Genomic DNA, 21528 nt, shown 5'->3' on the forward strand with positions numbered 1-21528 from the left:
AATTACGCTACAGACGTTTTTTCTATAGAATTAACATTGTAAACAAACGTTTTATATATGTCCACCATTTTTCTTGAAATGTCTGCCAGCCAACAAAAATGGGCTGCCTGCTGCACCAACCACCTTCTGCAGCCGCATGATGTAGGCATATAAGAGCAGGCAACTGTAAAGTGCACCCATCTCACCGAAACCTGTGCCAAAGAGGACCATTGAGCACCATTGGCAACCCTGAACTTTTTGCCTATGGTATATACCGTAACCAACTTGCAAGAATTACTATCGCTAAGCTGGGACAATACAGAACTATAAAAGATCAACTTGGATCACTTTTTACTGCTAGCTTACATATTTGAATGTCACTTCTGCTGGATAGGAACTATATTTTTTATCTTTCCCTTCCAGATCTCCCCTTTGATCTGTTGTTTCCAGTCCCAAACCTGTACAACTTATTCTGCCTCGACATTCCTAATATATACCACTCCCTACATCTGACCCATTACAGCACATTCCTTCCTTTCCAAGTCATTGTCTAATCCAAAATAATACAGTACAATCAATTTTTTTTAGTTAAGCTGATTTTATGGCAATCAACATTGAGTCAAGAGTTGTTTTTCATCAGCAGTAGCTATATGGCAATTTGTACCATTTTGTATTTGTGTTGCTCAGCTTTGAACAATACTTTGATTAGAGACAGGGATTGCTGTGATGCCTCCTTGATATAATAAGGCTATTAAAGGGTTAAATGTAGTGTGCTTCAGTGTGTTTCACTCTAATGTAACAACTGAAATATTACCCGCTTATCACCTCCAGCACATACGTTAAAGTAATCCCCAAAAAGGAAATCTAGTTTCACTTTATATTAAACAGTAAGGGGCAAATTTACCTAGGGTCGAATATCGAGGGTTAATTAACCCTCAATATTCGACTGCCGAATTGAAATCCTTCGACTTCGAATATCGAAGTCGAAGGATTTAGCGCAATTCTTTCGATCGAACGATCAAAGGAATAATTGGTTGATCAAACGATTAAAGCCTTCTAATCGAACGATTCAAAGGATTTTAATCCATCGATCAAAGGATTATCCTTCGATCAGAAAATTGTTAGGAAGCCTATGGGGACCTTCCCCATAGGCTAACATTGGCCACGGTAGGTTTTAGGTGGCGAACTAGGGTGTCAAAGTATTTTTTAAAGAGACAGTACTTCAACTATCGAAAGGTCGAATAGTCTAACGATTTTTAGTTCGAAACGTTTGAATCGAAGTCGAAGGTTGAAGTAGCCCATTCGATGGTCGAAGTAGCCAAAAAAACCATTCGAAATTCAAAGTTTTTTTCCTCTATTCCTTCACTCGAGCCAAGTAAATGGGCCCCTAAATGTTTTCACACTTGGTTATATAACATCCAAGCAGTACTTGTTGCATGTAGTAAACTTTATCTAAGATGACTAAAACACCTAATGATATCAAACTATTCTTAATAAATGCACCACTCCCTCAACTATTTACTGATATCCATCAACCCATTTAATCTTAGCATTAACTTGTAATGAAAAGACAATTTACCAAATGAAAATCGGATTACTGCAATATTATTTTTAGCCATAAAATTTTCCATTTATTGGCATCCACGGAAGTAAAAAAAAAAGAGAAATTTCAGCAAACTGATCTTGGCCTTACAATTATTTATTATATTGACCTTTTACAACCCTCACATCACCTGTATTAAGATGAATCGGACATTTACACACTCTGGAATGAGTAAACTTTTTTGGTATAGTTTCATGGTGAAACTTGTGGTTTCACCTACTGCAAATTTTGCTAATAATTTCTCCATGTGGTCCAACACAGATGACATTAATGTCTGTATCTTGCCTTCCAAATCAACCAATGGGATTGGAGTCTGATTTGAAGATCTAGATGGTACAATCTTCATGGAAAATTGCTGCCATATTTGGAAGAAATTAGCAACATGGAAGCCTTTTTCCTGTGAAGGACAGTTGTAGTGGAGAGGAGCTTCTCTAACAAGGTAGGGCAATGTTTATGTTATTGTAGGGGCTAAAAGCACCTTAACCCCTATGTAATTTTGCCTTCCCATTAACTCTGAAAAGTTTGTGAAACAATGAAATTTTCACCAGAAGGTTGCAGACTCCCAAGAGTTCAGAAAACTAATTGTGACGACGTGTTAGGCATTTTATAGCATTCCTTGTCAAAATCAGCAATTTTAATTAGATATATAAAAATAATTAATATATTATACTATGTACACAATCAGTATCAATAGAATGTTTACAATCAAATAAAATGATCCATATTAGCAACTGATCGAGCCAACTATAATGTTACATTTTGGCACAAAAGTTATTACAGGTATAGGATCTATTGTCCAGAATGCTTGGGCGTTGGGGATTTCCAGACAAGAGATCAAGGGATCCTTCCATCATTTGGTTTATTTACCATCAATTACAAGCTACTGTTATAAATACAAATCAAAATGAATATTTTTTTTAAAACAGAATTGTTTACTTTAATCGGGCGCTTCTGAATAACGATTTCTGGTTAATAGATCCCATACCCAAAATTGTTAGTATACTGAATTTTCATGGTTAGTTTTGTGAAAGGGGAATTTTTACTTTCTACAGTTTTAATCTACTAATATTCAGAACAAAATGAATTACTGTCTACTTTTTATAGATGTATGTAGAAATATATAATATTTATAAATAATCATTTACTTTGACTTTTCACTACTTCAGATATTGAATTATATTATATTTTTACTTAATTTGTGTATATTTCAAGCTATACTTATGTCCCTTAAGGAGCATTCTTTTGGGTAAGAAGTAGAACAATATCAACAATACGCAACAATATCTGTGCCATATCAACAATATCTATGTCATTACCATAAATACAAGAAAACATAATTGCCCAGTTGAGAGGAAGCACAGAAACATTAAAAATAATAGCTGCATAATTCACTATTTCGTTTTTCCTGCATATGGAAACATTAATTTCATAAAGGGTGCGTATTTCTTTATATTTTTCTTTCTGGAACTAAATGGAAGTGTCTATTTTTGCTATTTTATTTTTGTGTTCACTAGTCACTTGCAGTCAGTCTATGTAGAAGTGACCTTTGTTAAACCTTAATGTTTCCCCCTCCAGCTAATGCCTTCTATTACTTCATTCTATACCTTTCTTTATCACATTTCTCAATTCTTAATTGTTTCCTTTTTTTCTAATGAGAATCTATCTAGGTTCTTGCCTACAAATCCTATGTCAATTAATTTCGCCTTCAAAGATCCAGGTTGAAAAAATGTTGAGTTACATCAAAAAATATATTTTTGTTAGATTTTCCGAGCCTTGTGCACGGCTCACATAAATCACAACTTCCCTGTTACAATGTACCATCTCTCGTTCCTCTTTGGAAAATTAATCATTGGTTAAATCTTACTTGTACTTTAACATGTATCTGTATATATATATATATATACCGGTATATATATATATATATATATATATATATATATATATATATATATATATATATATATATATTTATATATATTTATAAAGAGACATATATTTTACACATATGGAATGCATGTATATTCAGTATAATATTTTATTGGTTTGTTAATGGTTCATGACATTGATCATGTGATAGTGCTGCAGCTGTTGGCTTTTCTGCCAGTTGGTAGTTAAAAGACATGCTCTAAGTTGATTTTGGCACTTTGAGAAAGGCCTTAGGGTAGGCCGAAACGTTAGTCTCTGTTCTTTTATTAATACATTTTGTTTATATTTTTTAAGACCTGAGAGTGCTGATCACACATACACTAAGGCTAACATATTAGTCACATCTATAAATTATAACATAGTGAGAAGAATAAATAAAGTCAACAGAAACTGATTTCTGTAAAAGAACCATAGTTTTTTACGTACAATAATGGTTTAGACCAAGAAAACTGATTAAGTACATTCAGAGCAGTTGCTTGCTTGACATTTCTAGCATAAAGCCCTGCCTTTCCCATTAAAAATATCTAATACGTGTGCAGTGACTTTTACAAGAACCCAGCTAATTAGTTCAGTGAATTCTGATGCTTTGAACCAAGAGAAATGTTTTTTACAAACCAGCCCCTGCTTCAGATTGTGACCAATTCATTTAGTAGTAGAAACTACACGGTGCCATTTAAACGAGAAAAATATCTACTATAAAATTCAATTAAAATTTACACTTATGTGGATTGTAGATTAAAAGGTCCACTCCGGACTCTAGATATCCTAAATGTTTTTAAATGTTAAAAAGTTCTCACTCAGCCTACTCATCTTGTTTTAGTAAGTTTACAAAGGTTCACTATCAAATGGACTGTGGGTTGTAGCACCAAATGCAACTCCTAAAGGTTGAATAACTTTTGATTTCTTAACAATAAAGGCTCTGTGCTTTTTGCATGCTCCCTAACATTGTTAGCCAAAGTTTGTGGAAGTGTACAGATAGTAGTGCTACAATCAGTGGCAAAGCAAAAGAGGTTACTAGGGTAATACTTATGCATATTGTTATGATTTGCCTAGAAATAACAATTAGTGCATTATTATCTACAGACCTCTCCATATCAATTCAATATGAATGGCACTGTATATTCCTAAACACTATTTGTGTTATTATATCATTACATACAGTGTCAAGTAAACTTTTTTATAAAGGAATTCTGTCATGATTTTATATTTATCTTTTAAGCTAATTATAGTTTTTAATAAATAAATTACACAGGGTATACTGCAAGTAAGTTGTTGTAACATTGGTGTGTAGGCAGCCATCTCAGGTCATTGCTCCTGGTCATGTGATTTCAGAAAGAGCTAGCACAAAAGAAATGCTTGTAGATAATCGCATGCTTCTCCTGTCATCCTGTCATCGGAAAACATGTTTTTTTCAAAACACATCAGTTAATAGTGCTACTCCAGCAGACTTCTGCACTGAAATCCATTTCTCAAAAGAGCAAACAGATTTTTTTATATTAAATTTTGAAATCTGACATGGGGATAGACATTTTGTCAATTTCCCAGCTGCCCCTGGTCATGTGACTTGTGCCTGCACTTTAGGAGAGAAATGCTTTCTGGCAGGCTGCTGTTTTTCCTTCTCAATGTAACTGAATGTGTCTCAGTGGGACATGGGTTTTTACTATTGAGTGTTGTTCTTAGATCTACCAGGCAGCTGTTATCTTGTGTTAGGGAGCTGTTATCTGGTTACCTTCCCATTGTTCTTTTGTTTGGGTGCTGGGGGGGAAAAGGGAGGGGGGTGATATCACTCCAACTTTCAGTACAGCAGTAAAGAGTGATTGAAGTTTATCAGAGCACAAGTCACATGACTTGGGGCAGCTGGGAAATTGACAAAATGTCTAGCCCCGTGTCAGATTTCAAAATTGAATATAAAAAAATCAGTTTGCTCTTTTGAGAAATGGATTTCAGTGAAGAATTCTGCTGGAGGAGCACTATTAACTGATTCATTTTAAAAAAGATTTTTTTCCCATGACAGTATCCCTTTAATGTAACTGACAGAATCACTATTTGGTTTAACCTGACTTAGATTTTTCCTATTAAGTGATGTTCTCATATCTACCATTAGGTGAGGAATGGGAGCAGTTATAGCAATGCAGATGTAAGGGAGCTGTATTTCCGTTACTGTCCCACAAAGCAATAATGCTCTGCAGGGAATATAGTTTTAGGCAGATGTGGTATGACCGAAAAGCTTGAGCTGTAAAAAAACATATAAAATCGTGAAAAAAATTGGAATCATACGAATTTTTGGAATTGTCACTGAAAACTGCAACTTTTTAAGGACTTTTTTGGATTTGACACCCGAAATCACAAAATCTGTGCAAATCAGGATATAAACGGGACATCTGCCATTGACTTCTACATGAACTCGGCAGGTCTGAGTTGGAGTACTAATTTATTCGGACTTTTAATACCATTGGAGTTTTTTTTTCTATGAAACAATTGTGTTTTTCCCCCTTAAAAGTTTGACCAGAAAAAAAATCAGACTTTAAGAAATAACCCCCTTCATGTTTACACTGGTAACCTCTAAGAATCAAGCAAATTAACCAGATTTCCAAATCATGCAAAATCCAACTGAAAAGATTGTTATATTTAGCCTAGTTACTAGTACTAGTAACTTTTACTGGCACCTTAGAAAGATTTTAATATTTTCAAATCGGTTATCAGCATATCAATGTTCCAAAATGTTCCAAAAACATGTCCATGTCGAGTGTTGAAACTGCACGTGGTTGATTTGCATCCTGATAATGCAAATGAAAAAGTAGTTGCGACTCACCAAATATTCTTAACGGCTTGTCCCACAGTTTATCCTGTGAAAACCACTTGATAAAGGGCATAGCCCGAAACATGTTGTGTATTTCTACTCCCCAATAAAGAAAATTGCAGTTACATTTGCTGCCTTGGATTTGTCCCACAACAACATAACTCCATCCTGATAATGGAACATGGACAAAGTTTTCGAGTGATAATTTCACTTTGGCTTCTTGCAGCTCTCGCAGTTTTAAACAATGTGAAATAAAGTGGTCTTGGCCACAGGGAAAATTTGTCTGACAAAACACGTTTGCTTTGTTCTCCCCTATTCCACATGTCCATTCATGTCTATTGTTTTCCTGTTGCTTCTGTGCTCCCTGGACCCTTAAACACTTCCACTGGTCTCTCTTGAGCTCGGCTGACTGACTCCCCTCACTGCTTCAACTGATCGCAATTCTACCTGATTTTCAAATTCACCTGATCTGGACTGTTGCACTTCCTCAACCCATAAACCTCTCTCCTTCCTTCCGTCCTTCCTTCCTTCCTTCCTTCCTTCCTACCTTTCTTCCTTCCTTTCTTTCAACCTTTCTTTCTTTCTTTTATTCTTTCTTTCTTTCTTTCTTTCTTTCTTTCTTTCTTTCTTTCTTTCTTTCATGAGAACAGAGCACAGTGCAATGTACAGATTTAAATAGTCATATTTTCTCATAATGCAATGTTTTTTTCCCAGAATTCCAGAGTCAGTGTGACTGGAATTTGCAAAAACTGGGACATTGCCATTAGCTTAATTCACTTGAAGCAAGTTAGTAGCGCCTGTTTATACAACTTGCTAGGGGACATCTGGATATACTGACAAGTTCCAAGTTTCGTTTGCATCAATACATGCACTTGCATCAGAGCAAATACAATATGTGTAAGTGCAAGGAGCATATATAGGCAGAAGCACCTTCGATGCATGTGAAATTTTGCGTCCATTTTAGTGTCCTTTTATGAAGGTTCATAATCATAATTTATTTTAAGGAGACGCAATAGCCACAGCTTTCTATCAGAAGACTTAGAAGCATGATTACATTTCTCTCTAGGTACAAAATGGTTTTAAAATAACCCTTTGTCCCTGAACATGTCAGTATTCCTTTTACTTAATCTGATCTCACTTTTCATGAATCTCATTTGGAAGAAGTTACCCAAATCCTGTCAGGACACAGAAATTGTAAAGCTTTAAATGTTCTACAATAATAAAAATGTCTGGAGTAGTGAATCCCCACGATTCACCGCTGGTAGGGAAGTTACTAGGGTAAGCCTTTTGCTAGTTGCTATGATTTGCCTGTAAATAACAGTTAATGCATTATTAGTTGCAGACCTCTTTATCTCAGTGTAATATGAATGGAACTGCAATATTTGTGTTATTATATATTCACATACTTGCAGAAATAATATATCTTGTTGAGGCTGGGGTTCCCATAGGACACTTCATTCACCATCATGTCATTAGAGGTGAGAGGACTGCACTCTGTATCAGAAATAAAATCTTAATTCAGAGACTAAATATAATTGTAGATATGGCTCCAATGACAAGGCAATAGCAAAGCTCCTAGACAAACACTAAATACAAGTGAAAGCCAACACTTAACAAATTCCCCAAACCCTGATTACAATACATGAGCTCCTAAAATTAATAAGAACTGAATATTCATAAATGTATTTGTAAAATCAATAAAATGTAATGTATTTACAAAGAAATAGTTACGTTTGTAATAATATTGACTGGGTATAGGAGCATTGGCATATGCATTAATATTGACTGGGTATAGAAGCATTGGCATATGCATTAATATTGGCTGGGTGTAGAAGCATTGGGCATATGCATTAATATTGCCTGGGTATAGGAGCATTTTGCATATGCAGTAATATAGGAGAATAAGCAGGCAGAGGACATAATAGTTATTGCTCAGTTGTTTCCAAAAAAAAAAAAAAAAAAAAATAGTTATTGCTCAGAGTAAAGACATGTTGTGCAGCAAGAGAATGGAAGCATGGGAGAAGTGACATTCAAGATTAGTGATGGGCGAATTTGCGCCGTTTTTGCGAATTTCCTGTGAAATTCGCAAAACAGCGACAAATTTGCGAAACGGCGCCTTGTTTTTGACGCCGTCGTCCGTTTTTAACGCCGGCGCCCGTTTTTTGGACACCAGCGACAATTTTTTTTTGACGCCGGCGAACTTTCGCCAGCAAATTTTCGCGCCCGTTTTGCGAATTTATTCGCCGGCGGTGATTCGCGCAAATTCGACGCGGATTTGCGCCTGGCGAATAAATTCGCCCATCACTATTCATGATCATGTAAGTCAGAAAAGCTGACTTCAGACACAAAGTAAAATATGCTAAACAATCTGTTCTGTTACTGTATGTGCAAAGGTTACAAACCATGAAATATGTTGGCTAAGTTTGTTTCCCTCCGCGTCACGTCCGAGATTTAGTTTGCAAAAATGTTTTTTCTTACTCTACTGGACAGAAGATTTATATTTCATGGATGAGTGGCAGCTGTCACATTTTCCTGAATTGACTTTCCAATCCCAAGGATATTGTTTGCACAGCTTATCGCTAAATCCATGGGCACTGAATGTGTGGCCTTCCCCTTATGTTCGCCTCCGTACTGACTTGGTATTCAGAACTTATAGCTGAAGTTGTGAGTTGCTGAATTTGGACATGAATTACTCAGCCCACTGTACGTGTGAAAAAAGGATTCGTGTTTTACTACATTCTAACATAAAGATCAGTGTCAGCAGTGACACACCATGAAGCAAACTGATTAGTCTTTAAATGAAATGTAAATTTTAAAGATATAGTAAGATTGCAGAACCTCCCAATACATCTGGCCACATACATCCTGTACTTATTCAGAACATTTATCCACTTATCTATTTATATGACCACAACAACATTTTTTTTTTCTATTTGTTTTCTGATTGTTCATATATGTACCATGCACCACTATATGTAAATGCTGGTGGGGAAATACTTTCAAGCAGCTAGATTTTTTTTCAACATAATTCAATGAGCATCAGCTCTTTGAAAATCCTAATATCACACAGAACTATTATTTTGTGTAAGATCTGTAATTTGGTGAAAAGAGAGAGAAAGTAGGAGAATGCATAAATACTGGTTTCCAAAGGGTTAACTTACAACTGAAGCGAGTAGAATGCAATTTCAAGTGCAATCCCCGTAATACGGCATTCTTCCAGAATTCCTGCATTATTGCAATTACAAGACGGCATTAGCCCTGGCACAAATGCAGCCAGAGTGTAAATATTAACCCAATTCTGCTCTCACTTTACCATATATCCCACCTATGATACAAGTTTTTCAAGTCCAGTTGACTTGATTTCAGGTGTTTGTGTGAGAGTGATGCATGTGCCTATTTCTGTAGAAGCACATGTTCTGCACCTATTAATGTGTGTTGCTAAGGGAGCCCTATAGCAACTGCCTGGTCTGGAGGTGGTGGTAGCTTCGGGTTCCTCTGCAGCCATAGGTACAATTTGGAACAGGAGACAGTAAGGGGCAGATTTATCAAGGGTCGAATTCTGAAGTAAAAAATACTTTGAAATTCGACCATCGAATTGAAATACTTCGACTTCAAATATCGAAGTTGAAGTATTGTTCACCGAAGTTGGCCATCGAACGATCAAAGTAAAATCATTCGATCGAACGATTAAATGGTTCGAATCGAACGATTTAAACGATTTTAGTGTATGATCGAACGATTTTACTCCGATGTGTCAAGACTTTGGGGCCCATTCACCAAGCTCGAGTGAAGGAATAAAGGAAAATAGAGGAAAAATAGTTCAATTTTCGAATGGCTTTTTTTGGCTACTTCGACCATCGACTACGACCTTCGACTTCGAATCGAACGGTTTCGAGCTAAAAATCGTTCGAATATTCGACTATTCGATAATCGAAGTACTGTCTCTTTCAAAATTTCTTCGACCCCCTAGTTTGCCACCTAAAACCTACCGAGGCCAATGTTAGCCTATGGGGAAGGATAACACTTTTCTGATCGCAGGATAATCCTTCGATCGACGGATTAAAATCCTTCGAATCGTTTGATTCAAAGGATTTAATCGTTCGATCGAATGATTATTTGTTAGATCGTTCGATTGAAGGAATTGCGCAAAATCCTTCGACTTCGATATTCGAAGTCGAAGTATTTTAATTTGGCAGTCGAATAGCGAGGGTCAATTAAGTTTTTTTAAAGAGTACTTCGAACGATTTTTACTTTGAATCAAATTCAAAGTAAATTTGAAGTTGTAGTATCCTATTCGATGGTCGAAGTATCCAAAATATTACTTTGAATTTTTTTACTTTGAAAATTCCCTTGAATTCACTTCGACCCTTGATAAATCTGCCCCTTAGTGCTCAGTGACTGAGCCCAACTATACGGAATTATAAGAGCCCAATTTGACAAAATTACTTTGGGATCGAATGTGCAACTGAATGTGGGAAATTTGTACAAATGCAATGAGGTAGTGGAAGTTTAGTAAATTCCCCCTATAGTATCAGTACTGGTAGCACCCCCTGCAGCCATACCACCTGTACCCACCGAATGTTTGTGTGTGTTTTCGTTATTCGCACAAAATCTATATTTCATTGAGACGTTTCCCTGTAATTGAGCTATTGTTGTGTGTATCAAACATACAAAGCTAAAAGGTTTTGGCCAAATATAGCTCCAGCTCCAGTGAGAAAAAAACAGTCCGTGACCAAGCGGCTTTTAGATAATCATTTCCATAAAGACTGTTAAATGGCTTCTGACTCATAACTACACATGGGCCCACCGTAATCAAGAAAATATAAACATTTTATTTCAGATTAGGTGACAAACATTCCAGTTGTTGCTGAAATAGGCACCATCTGCTAATGCAATGTTCAGTTTTATGGGACAAACTTATTATACATTTTACAAGGTGGTTTTATTACATAATAAACGCAGCATCGTCAGCCTCTGAATTTTGGCAGGAAGATGAGGCAAATATTTGCATTTTAATATGTACGATCAATAGAGAAGGTGCAGGGGAGGTCAAGACAAACTGAAACTGGTAAGGCATTGGGGGTGGAGGGGGATAGAAGTAAGATAGAATGGAAAAGCTGAAAGAATTAACACTTGAGTGAATAGCAGGGACTGCAAACTGCAACAACAGAAGTAAACAAAGGGATAGACAAAATAAGTGGTCCAGCAGAAACAAGTAAGGGAAAATGACATGTAGATTCATTGCAGAAGAAGTACGTAACAATTTACTTTCCACTATAGAATGAACAAGCGTTAGATCCCAGGGCTGCTGAACTCTAACACCCTTAAAGCAGAATAGCTTTCATAGCCGCCTGATGAACTGACACGTGAAACTTTTTTGACAAATGTATCCATTTGATAAAACCCGGTCATTATGCTGATAAATGGGGAAAATATTGAACGTTTGGGAATCCTTCAGTTTGATATATGATAAAGCAGCTGTGTTTACTAAGATCCTACCTAGACAAGCACGCCCAGCCACTTAAACTGTTAGTGGCTGGGCCACCTCAAATATACATTTTATTTGGTAAATGAAGAATAAGAGTCGCAGTGCTACAGTGCAAAAGAACATGATCTGTAACTCAGACTCTTATAGTATCTGAATTTGTATTTGTTCTACTCTAAGTCAACCGGCCGCGCTGCACTGACAGGTCATTCCTCTTTCAATTGCACATTAAAAATCACACAAAAAGGGAAGATTCAGCATTTATTAGCATTCAAAATCCTTTATTTATATATGCACCATCATGTTACACAATGCTTTAGTGAGATTGTTCATTATTCCCATCAATCCCTGTCCCACTACACACACTAGGATCAGACTCATCAAAAACCAATTAAACTGCCTTTAAGCGCTGGACACATTTATCTTCTTTATTATTTGCCAAACTAAGCAGTTCCAGCCTGCAACACAATTAGTTATACCAGGAGCTCCGATTCATTCTGCCATCCGAAGCATAATAAGCCCTCACCCCCTATAACCTTACGCCTCAACCCCACACAAGGATAACAGCCAGATACACAAGGGTACCATTGCTGCATCAGCTTCTTGGGACACTGAGCATATCACTTAATCTCATGGAGCCTACAGATAATACTTGTGCAGAATACTGCAGAGCTAGCAATCTTTTTCCTGGGTCTCTACTTTAACCCCTGATCTGCACACTAATACCAGAACTATCAAATGTGCAAAGAAATAACCATGGAAGCCCCAGATGCTTTCACATGGCAGCTAGTTTATGTGAATGAAAAGCAGAAAGGTTGTCAAACTTCCCCTTTATATAATTCTGAATTAAAAAAAAAAGGAATATATCCAATTTTAATAAAGATCATAAAATGCAATGCAAATGTCTACCTTTTTAGCTTATTTATATGGAAATTTTGCTTTCAGATGTCACTTTCTGACAATTATTACATTTTGTACTTTTCAGAGATACGTATTACACGCACTTCATGAAAATGGTAATGTTTGCTACACCCAAAGGCACGGAAAATGAAATACTGAGAATCCAAGTTAATTCAGAATAATGAATTATCTGATATTGCTGTGGGCTTTCATCTAATTTAGGCAGGACCACTGCTGAACGGTGAAACAGGAGCCGAGTCAATATTTTGCCCATCACAACCAGTTAATTACAGAACTGCAAGCCTGACATCAATAAATTGGGAATTATATGGCAGGTCACTAATAATAGAGGAAAAATTATTCTTGGGTGATAAATTATTGATAGCAATGCGTCATCGGTCTGTGTTAGTCAAGGGAAATGTTAATTGTATAAAATCTAAAGGGTCTTATTCACCAAAGCCATGCAACTGCCATTCACAAACAAGGCTTTTCAGCTAAAATCAAGGCACTTCCGATTAAATATGGCAATTAGCACATTAAAGTCAATAGGACTCACTTATAAATAACATATTTGGAAGTGCTGTTCAATTTTGCACCCATTACAAACTATTAGTGATGGGCGAATTTATTCGACAGGCGCGAATTCGAGGCTAATTTGCCTGATTCAAAATTTGCGAAACGCCGGCATCGGAAAAAAAATGAGATGCCGGCGCCGTTTTGCGAATTTCGCGCGGAATTCGCAGATTTTTCGGCCAAGCGAAACAGCGCAAATTCGCCCATCACTACAAACTATACGCAAAGAGAACTTGTCTAAATGAGACCTAATATTCACATCTATTTGCCCATACATTATAGAGCTGCGCAGGCCTGTTTTGGCAGACACTTGACCAGTTATCACTTACCCCTAGCTCGATCAGTACCCACTTACCTGCATATTTAACTCTATCCACAGTGATGTCATGGTGTGCATTAGTTTGTGTAGAGAAAAGTATATTCTTTTTTTCCTCCAATGGCCACCAATAGCTCACTACCCACACATAAAGGGTGCAAGGGGACTCCTTGCACAGTTAGGGCATCAAGAATACTTCACCCTGTTTGCAGGTATTCCTACCCAATGCAGAAGGCTTGTCCCTTTCCACACATGTCCTTATCCATTCTAACTCCATCTTGTTCAGTTAACTGCTACCTTCTTTTGAAGTGGAATCAGGAAAATAATTGACAGTTGGAAGGTACAGATCCGTATATAGTATAGACAGTTTAATGTAGACTTTAATCATGACACTTCATTTAAATGGCTCAGACATTTTCCCTTTGAAATAAATGCTACATGCCAATGTTTGCTCCATCCGTGTAGCAAACCATTTGTTAATAAACAAAATGATGTAGTTGGTAATTTAGTAGCTATATCAGGGGATGTTTGAACAAAGGTAACAGAAACAGCTAAAGCAGCATTATTGTCACAGTGCAGGTTCATCTTAAATGGCAAATATAGCCTTGAACTAATTATAGACCAAGTTTAGTCCTTGTCATAAGGTCATTGCACATGGCTAGAGGCAAAGCAGAATTACGAAGCCTAGTAGCTCTCATCAGTGACTTCAGACCCCCTTGCTTTGCCATCAGCCGTGTGCTACTGCCCTGCAGAAGTTGTCAGAGTATGAGAGAATGTGTGAATTAGTGAGTGCCATTAAAAGCTCTGAAACTGGGGATTGCTGGAGACAGTTTAGTGTCATAGTGGTGTCTCATCTCTCAGAACAGCCCTGTAACTTGATTTAAAGGGAATATGCACCTAAATAAGGTATGCCAGAAAATGTAATTCTATTCCAAGTAACGTCTATGTGGAAGTGCCTCTTAATTGCCACATTCACCAACTATATCTTAGCAATCTGGGCAGGTAAGTGACAAATGTTGATAAATGTAAAGTCAGGCACCTGGGATATAAAAATATCCACTTATACCCTTAATGGGACTGCACTAGGCAAATCCATTATGGAAAAGGACCTTGGAGTCCTTGTAGATGATAAACTTGGCTGTAGCAAGCAATGCCAGTCAGCAGCATCAAGGGCAAATAAGGTCTTGAGCTGTATTAAAAGGGGAATAGATTTAAGGGAGGAGGGGATCATTCTTCCACTTTATAGAACACTGGTAAGGCCCCATCTAGAATATGCCGTACAGTTTTGGTCTCCATCACTCAAACAGGACATTATTGTATTAGAGAGGGTACAGAGAAGGGCAACTAAGCTGGTAAAAGGTATGGACAATATTAGCTATTTTTTTTAAAGAAAAAGCATCTCAAAACAAAAAAGCTTTAAGCGTTTCATTCCTAGAGGGCATTTAATCTTAGGCTCTATTCTTAACATTCCCCAAGAGGACAGGAGGTACAAAATCTTTAATTAACAATTAATTAATTAATTCATCCATTCATTCATTAAATAAATAAATCCAATAGGAATGTTTTGCCTCTAAAAAGGATGAATTATGTCTTTGTTGGGACCAAGTACAAGGTGCTGTTTTATTTCTACAGAGAAAAATGGAATCATTTAAAAAAATTATTAATTATTTGATCAAAATGGAGTCTATGGGAGATTTCCTTGCTGTGATTTGGAGCTTTCTGGATAACAGGTTTATGGATAATGGATCCCATACCTGTACACAGTAAAGTATTCATATTGCAGTACTTAGATTTTATGGCACACACCTTCACATCAGCCAAAGCCTTATTTCATTATATTGTAGCATATTTACAGGATACAAGATAACATATATATATATATATATACATGGAAAGGTTACCTCCTAGTCCAGGCCTCAGCCGATTATCATAGCCATCCAGAAGTCTGTCTAGAATCCTTGTAAAAATGGTAATGTTGTTCTTTGCATCATTATCCACGGTATCCCCCAGAACTTGTCTAGGCAACAACAAAAAGAATATATATGCTTGTGTTATTACTTAACTGCATTCTGTCAGCCATCAGTAAGTGCCATAGCTTTATACATTTTTCTTATATATTGTATATAAACTTAAAATCAAATATAAATCAAATCACAACTGGAAGATTAAAAGGGGAAAATAAACACATTTTGTGTTTTCTTCGTTCTTTTTTATCAATCTAAGGGGTCATGAATTTTTGTGTGCACCCACCCTGCCATATCTTTTCATTTGTGTTTATATATATGGGGGGCAGGTATTAATTTACTTTAATAGTCTATGACATTGACAACTATGTGCATTGGCACTGGAACCTGTAATGTAACTGCTGCCCACTTTTTGGGGGTACTTGCGGCACAGGGCATTCCACTTCCAGTTCTCAAAGCCATGCACATTTTACTACACTTATTTATGAGGACACACCATCATATTGTTACATTGGTTCCTATGGAAAATACCATAGTCAACACCAACAATATAACCACATCCCACCAATTCCATATAATGGGTAGATATGCCAAGAAGCAATGTTCTTTGCTCAGCTTTGTCTTCATTTTCTACTGCCTGTTGAATATTAAAATACACTCTTTATTCTACCATAGGATATTCAGCAGATCATTTTGCCAAGGTTTACCCTGCACAGATAACAGTAAAAAAAAAAAAAATCTGTATTTATTGTGAAAGTGGAAGGAAAATGTTATCTCATACATACATTCCAATAAAGCAGCGCCATCCAATGACCAGACTGTCCTTAAAAAAGGAGTCCATGGGTTGGTCTGTTGTGGATGACATTATTTTGGAAGGACCCATCAAAATGTATGAAATGTTTGTGTTTTTCCATCAATCCAATATTGTTCAGTAGAACATCCATTTGGGGTTGACTTTTATTAATTGTATATATAAATAATCTTTTAATATTTGTATATTTTTAATTTAAAATATTCTGTTAAAAAAAAATCTGCCAGAGAATCCATTAGAAAAGCTAAAAATAAAGTACTAAAATAACATTAGTACTTGATTGTTAGTAAATATTTTGACTTGAATTATTACAAATTACATTGTCAGCTCTGTAGCAGTGTTTCCCCCAACCAGTGGCCCATTGGGGATACCTGCGCTTTAGATATCTAGTAAAAACACTTGTGGGTGAAACCTCTGGAGGATTTGCAAAACAGTGACATATAGTTACATATAAAGCAAAAGCAGGTTCTGTCAGGCTAAACTTCTGCATGTCATATATTTATTTAAAGGCTTAACTTTCCCTAAGCAGTGATGTATAATCTCCCTGTGATGTGTGAGAGCTCAGAAGCCAAATGAATCATAATAGGAGTGTGTACTCTTTCTGAGAGGGCAGTGCAGCTCTGGAATTGCTTAACTGCATAAGTGGCTTGAGCTAATACAGCCTCGTGCTTCAAGAATGCCTGGGATAGACTCAATCCTGTCCTGAGCATGGAAAACATCAAGAATTGATGAAGACCGAGATTTTATGAAACTCAGAGGGAAGGTTTACAGCAGATGAACCAGATAGATAGATAGATAGATAGAAAGATAGATAGATAGATAGATAGATAGATAGATAGATAGATAGATAGATAGATAATAGATTGATTGATTGATTGATAGATAGATAGATAGATAGATAGATAGATAGATAGATAGATAGATAGATAGATAGATAGATAGATAGATAGATAATAGATAGATAGATAGTAGATATAGATAGATAGATAGATAGATAGATAGATAGATAGATAGATAGATAGATAGATAGATAGATAGATAGATAGATAGATAGATAGATAATAGATAGATAGTAGATAGATAGATAGAAAGATAGATAGATAGATAGATAGATAGATAATAGATTGATTGATAGATAGATAGATAGATAGATAGATAGATAGATAGATAGATAGATAATAGATAGATAGATAGTAGATATATATATATAGATAGATAGATAGATAATAGATAGATAGTAGATAGATAGATAGATAGATAGATAGATAGATGATAGATAGATAGATAGATAGATAGATAGACCATTTTATATAGATATATAGATAGATAATTTGCCATCAAGCTGCCTTACAGAAGTAGCACTAATCACGTATTAACAGGCTTAGAAGCAATTAATCAGTGGGCCCTCCCAGTAGGGTTACTACAAGGAGACAAAACAATAGCAGACACTATGCAAAATTAGGAGAATGCAGATTCAACTGGAGACGTTATTGTTGATTAAGTGAGATGTTCCCTAAGGCACCTGTATGTGGCACAGATCTGTGCTACAGATGCTAACAAATATACTTTAGGGGGAAAAAACAATGTATCTTCATTAAAGGGGATTTAAAGAAAAAAAATAATTTTTATAAACGTACCCAGAGTACTTGCTCCTGAGAGCACTTTTGCAGTTTCTGTTAATTTTCTACTTTTAGAGATTTCCAAGATATTTAGCAGAGGTACAGTATACTGCTTATGCTTACACCACACTTTTTGCTCCCTATCTATGCAGGTGGCATATTTTTGGGGTTTTTAGATTCCCTTTATATTATATGTGGTTTTCTCATTGTCTCTTTTTGTAAGAAACACTGAGACGCCACATGACTAGTAAAATTAGTATCGAATCAGTGAAAATAAAAATATCAAAAATATAGCCTCCTTTTAGAATATAGAAACAATTTAACTCTTTAGATGCTTACAAAGAATGAGGTGCATAAAGTTATATGCCTTGTAGAAGCAGTGATTGCCTGACATCCACATTGTGCTCATCATTTTCTCCATCTTTCCAGGATGGAAGAAGGATTAACTTCTTCAACTTGCACCGCAGGGAGTTATAAATAATGGCAAGCAACTATTTCAAATACAGAATGAAACGAAGTTCAGTTGCCCACACTCTTTCTCTCCTCCACGCACAACTGCCATACGATTTACATTCAACTGAACTAATAAAAAATCCAAAATTGTGGGAGTGTATGGTGTCATACACCTGAGCATCTGCGTAGGTGACTAAGCTGAGAAACGCTGCAATTACATCAAAATGTTTTTTTGTTTTTTTTTGTTGATTGGCTTCTCCAAAATGCCCAGGTAAAATCATCCAACTAAAAACAGCAGATAAGATATTTATCTAAATCTGCTGCACTGGGAATCATAATTAATTCTCCAACATACCTATAGGTTCCCTGTTGATCGACATGAAGGACCCCCCTATACCCGCCTGTTCCCATGATGAACAGTTTATTGTGGTCACATCAATGAGGACATTAAAACACATTCTAAAACAACTGCTAAGACAAAATAGCAGTTGTATTATGGGTGTTATATACTACAGGTATGGGACCTGTTATCCAGAAAGCTCGGGACCTGGGGTTTTCCGTAATTTGGATCTTCATACCTTAAGTCTACTAGAAAATCATGTAAACATTAAATAAACCCAAGAGGTTGGCTGTGCTTCCAATAAGGATTCATTATATCTTAGTTGGGATCAAGTACAAGCTACTGTTTCATTATTAAAGAGAAAAAGGAAATAATTTCTAAAAAATTGGATTATTTGATTATAATGGAGTCTATGGGAGATGTTCCTTCCGTAATTCGGAACTTTCTGGATAACGGGTTTCCGGATAACAGATCCCTGTATAAATAAATCAATTCAACACAAGTATCATGAATGCATGCCTATATTATTACAGGCAACTCAAAGAGAAACTTTGATTTTAATAAAGCAACTTAGGAACTGCTGTGAGGCTGCGCTCTGTCTCCCCCTAGAGGTTAACAGACATATCGCTTTTAGTATTTAGACAGTGGGGGAAAGACAGTTCCAAAAACACTGCACCAACACTTTTCTTTGCACTTCCCTTTGCTCTCTGATTGGACATTCTCTTGCTCTGTTATGTGATCATGACTTTTCCATATGAAAAAACCTTACAGATAATACATTCTTTATAACGAAATCTATTCAGTCTCATGTACAGCACCTGTTTCTCAAAATAAGGTGACACATTGCATAGTGCTTTCATGAATATTTGCACAACACTGAACTTAATGTTCAATATCAAAATAAAGTAACTATCCACACTAAACCCAATTGGAATATGTTCCCTGATGCAGAACCAGTGATGTGTCTGTTATTAAAAACTAAAATGCAGAAAGAAATGGGATTTATTTTGCGCATGGAAGAACTTCTAAGTTTTGCTCACGGAAAACAAGATTTATTTGTTTAAACTTGGTCCCCTCGGGTGATACTTTTTGGAGGCAGAATCTCATACTCACCAATAAACGGACCAGGAGCTTTTACATGATCTTGTATATTAATAATGCCCCATGGAAAAATCTGATATCTTATCATAAATGTTTATGGATAAACGAGCAGGGAATGACTGAGCAGTGATGGGCGAATAAATTCGCCAGACACGATTCCATGGCAAATTTCCGTCAAAAAAATTTGGTCGCACATCGGAAACCATCAGGCGGCAACATTATCTGGATGCCCATTGACTTTAACGCCGGTGTCAAAATTCACGTAAAGTTTCGCAATTTTTTTGCCATTTCATGGGAAATTCTCGACTTTTTCGTGACAAATTCGCCCGTCCCTACAGAGAAGTCTCTTTCTTTTTTCTTTTTTTGTTTTTATTTAATTATCTTGTTCATTATCCTTGTCTAATAATCCATAAACGTTGAGGTATTGCTGTAATGTATCTATTCGTATAATACTAACATGGTCTGGACGTGAAGGGAATGTATAAATAATTATCCACCTACAACATAACCAAAAATGGGATTCTATACTATTCTCTGCACAGTAATAGCAAATAGAACTATGAAATAGACCTGTTGGTATGGTGAAATGTTATAGGTAATAGCAGTATGACCAGTATGACAGGAGAATAACAATTTGTAAGTTGCATTTTGGATGTTATTCCTTTTCACTATGTCCAATAATTAAATATGACAATGTCTTTGTTTTTGGAAAAATAAAGAATATTTAAAAAAAAAATGCTACAGTAAGTTGTATTCTGCTGGAGTGACTAGTACTAATGAACTCAATGGAGCATTAATGCTAAAGAGCTGTGCCTCGCACTGCAACATACAGCAGCCTCCCTTATCATACAGCCCGCAGGCTGGGGGAAATGAGCAGAAATGTACATGAGCTCACCTGGAAGACTCCCACAGCACCAGGGTAAAGAAGAGAAGGATTTTCTTCCTGCAGGACGCCAGGGTACTTCCCATAGTCGCTTCGATTTTAATCGTAACAACCACCACCTGAGACAAGAAAAGGGGGGGGGGGTAAATACATAGACAAATCGCTAGGCAACCAACTTGCGACTGCTCAGGTCGGAATAAAGTAGTGTCTATGCGATTATTGGCCCAGCTATTTAGGGGTGCTTGTGTTTTGGGGGGTTGTTGGTTGGTGTTAAGCAATGGGAATCGCATTTGTTTCCGCACAGGAATGCGACAGATCGCAGGAGCAATCAGCGACGGACAGACATTAGCCAGTGATATTATGTAGCGATAGACACAGCGCTGGGAAGGATTCTCTACACGATCGCGGTGCATGAGGCTTTGTCAGGTCAGTGAAGTGTAAGCTATTGGGGTTCCGCCGGGCACGAGTGGGGAATGAGCTGCAGAATGACCGGGGGAAGCTCTTTACCTTGACGAGCGGTAGATGATGTTGCCGCCGCTCTCCCTGCAGAGGCTGCCGGAGTCGCAGGTGCGGAGATGTTGCTGCAGCAGTAGCTGTGCGGAGAAGCTGCTCCTCGGCTGCTTTGAATGGAGGAGGGTCCCGGGCGGGGGCGAGCATTAAGCTGCTGCTGTTGTCTGGGCCGCGCCGGAGCTGAGCGTGAACGCGCTTTGGAAAGGGAGTCCCCAAGCTGTAGTGTTGTGAGCTGTCCTTGGTGCTGCAATCACGGGCCCCCTCC

General features: G+C 36.9%; 1 protein-coding gene across 1 annotated transcript in view; it reads right to left on the reverse strand.

Annotated features, from left to right (window-relative positions):
• Positions 1 to 21304, reverse strand: part of gabra2.S (gamma-aminobutyric acid (GABA) A receptor, apha 2 S homeolog) — a 63578-nt gene extending 42274 nt beyond the window's left edge. Inside the window, 3 exon segments of the mRNA NM_001093962.1 lie at positions 15484 to 15599; positions 20766 to 20872; positions 21261 to 21304. Coding sequence (NP_001087431.1) covers positions 15484 to 15599; positions 20766 to 20839 — 190 coding nt within the window. The 5' untranslated portion in view covers positions 20840 to 20872; positions 21261 to 21304.
• Positions 21305 to 21528: the final 224 nt, after the last annotated feature.

The sequence above is a fragment of the Xenopus laevis genome, chromosome 1S (assembly GCF_017654675.1).
Source record: "Xenopus laevis strain J_2021 chromosome 1S, Xenopus_laevis_v10.1, whole genome shotgun sequence".
NCBI classification, from domain to species: Eukaryota; Metazoa; Chordata; class Amphibia; order Anura; family Pipidae; genus Xenopus; species Xenopus laevis.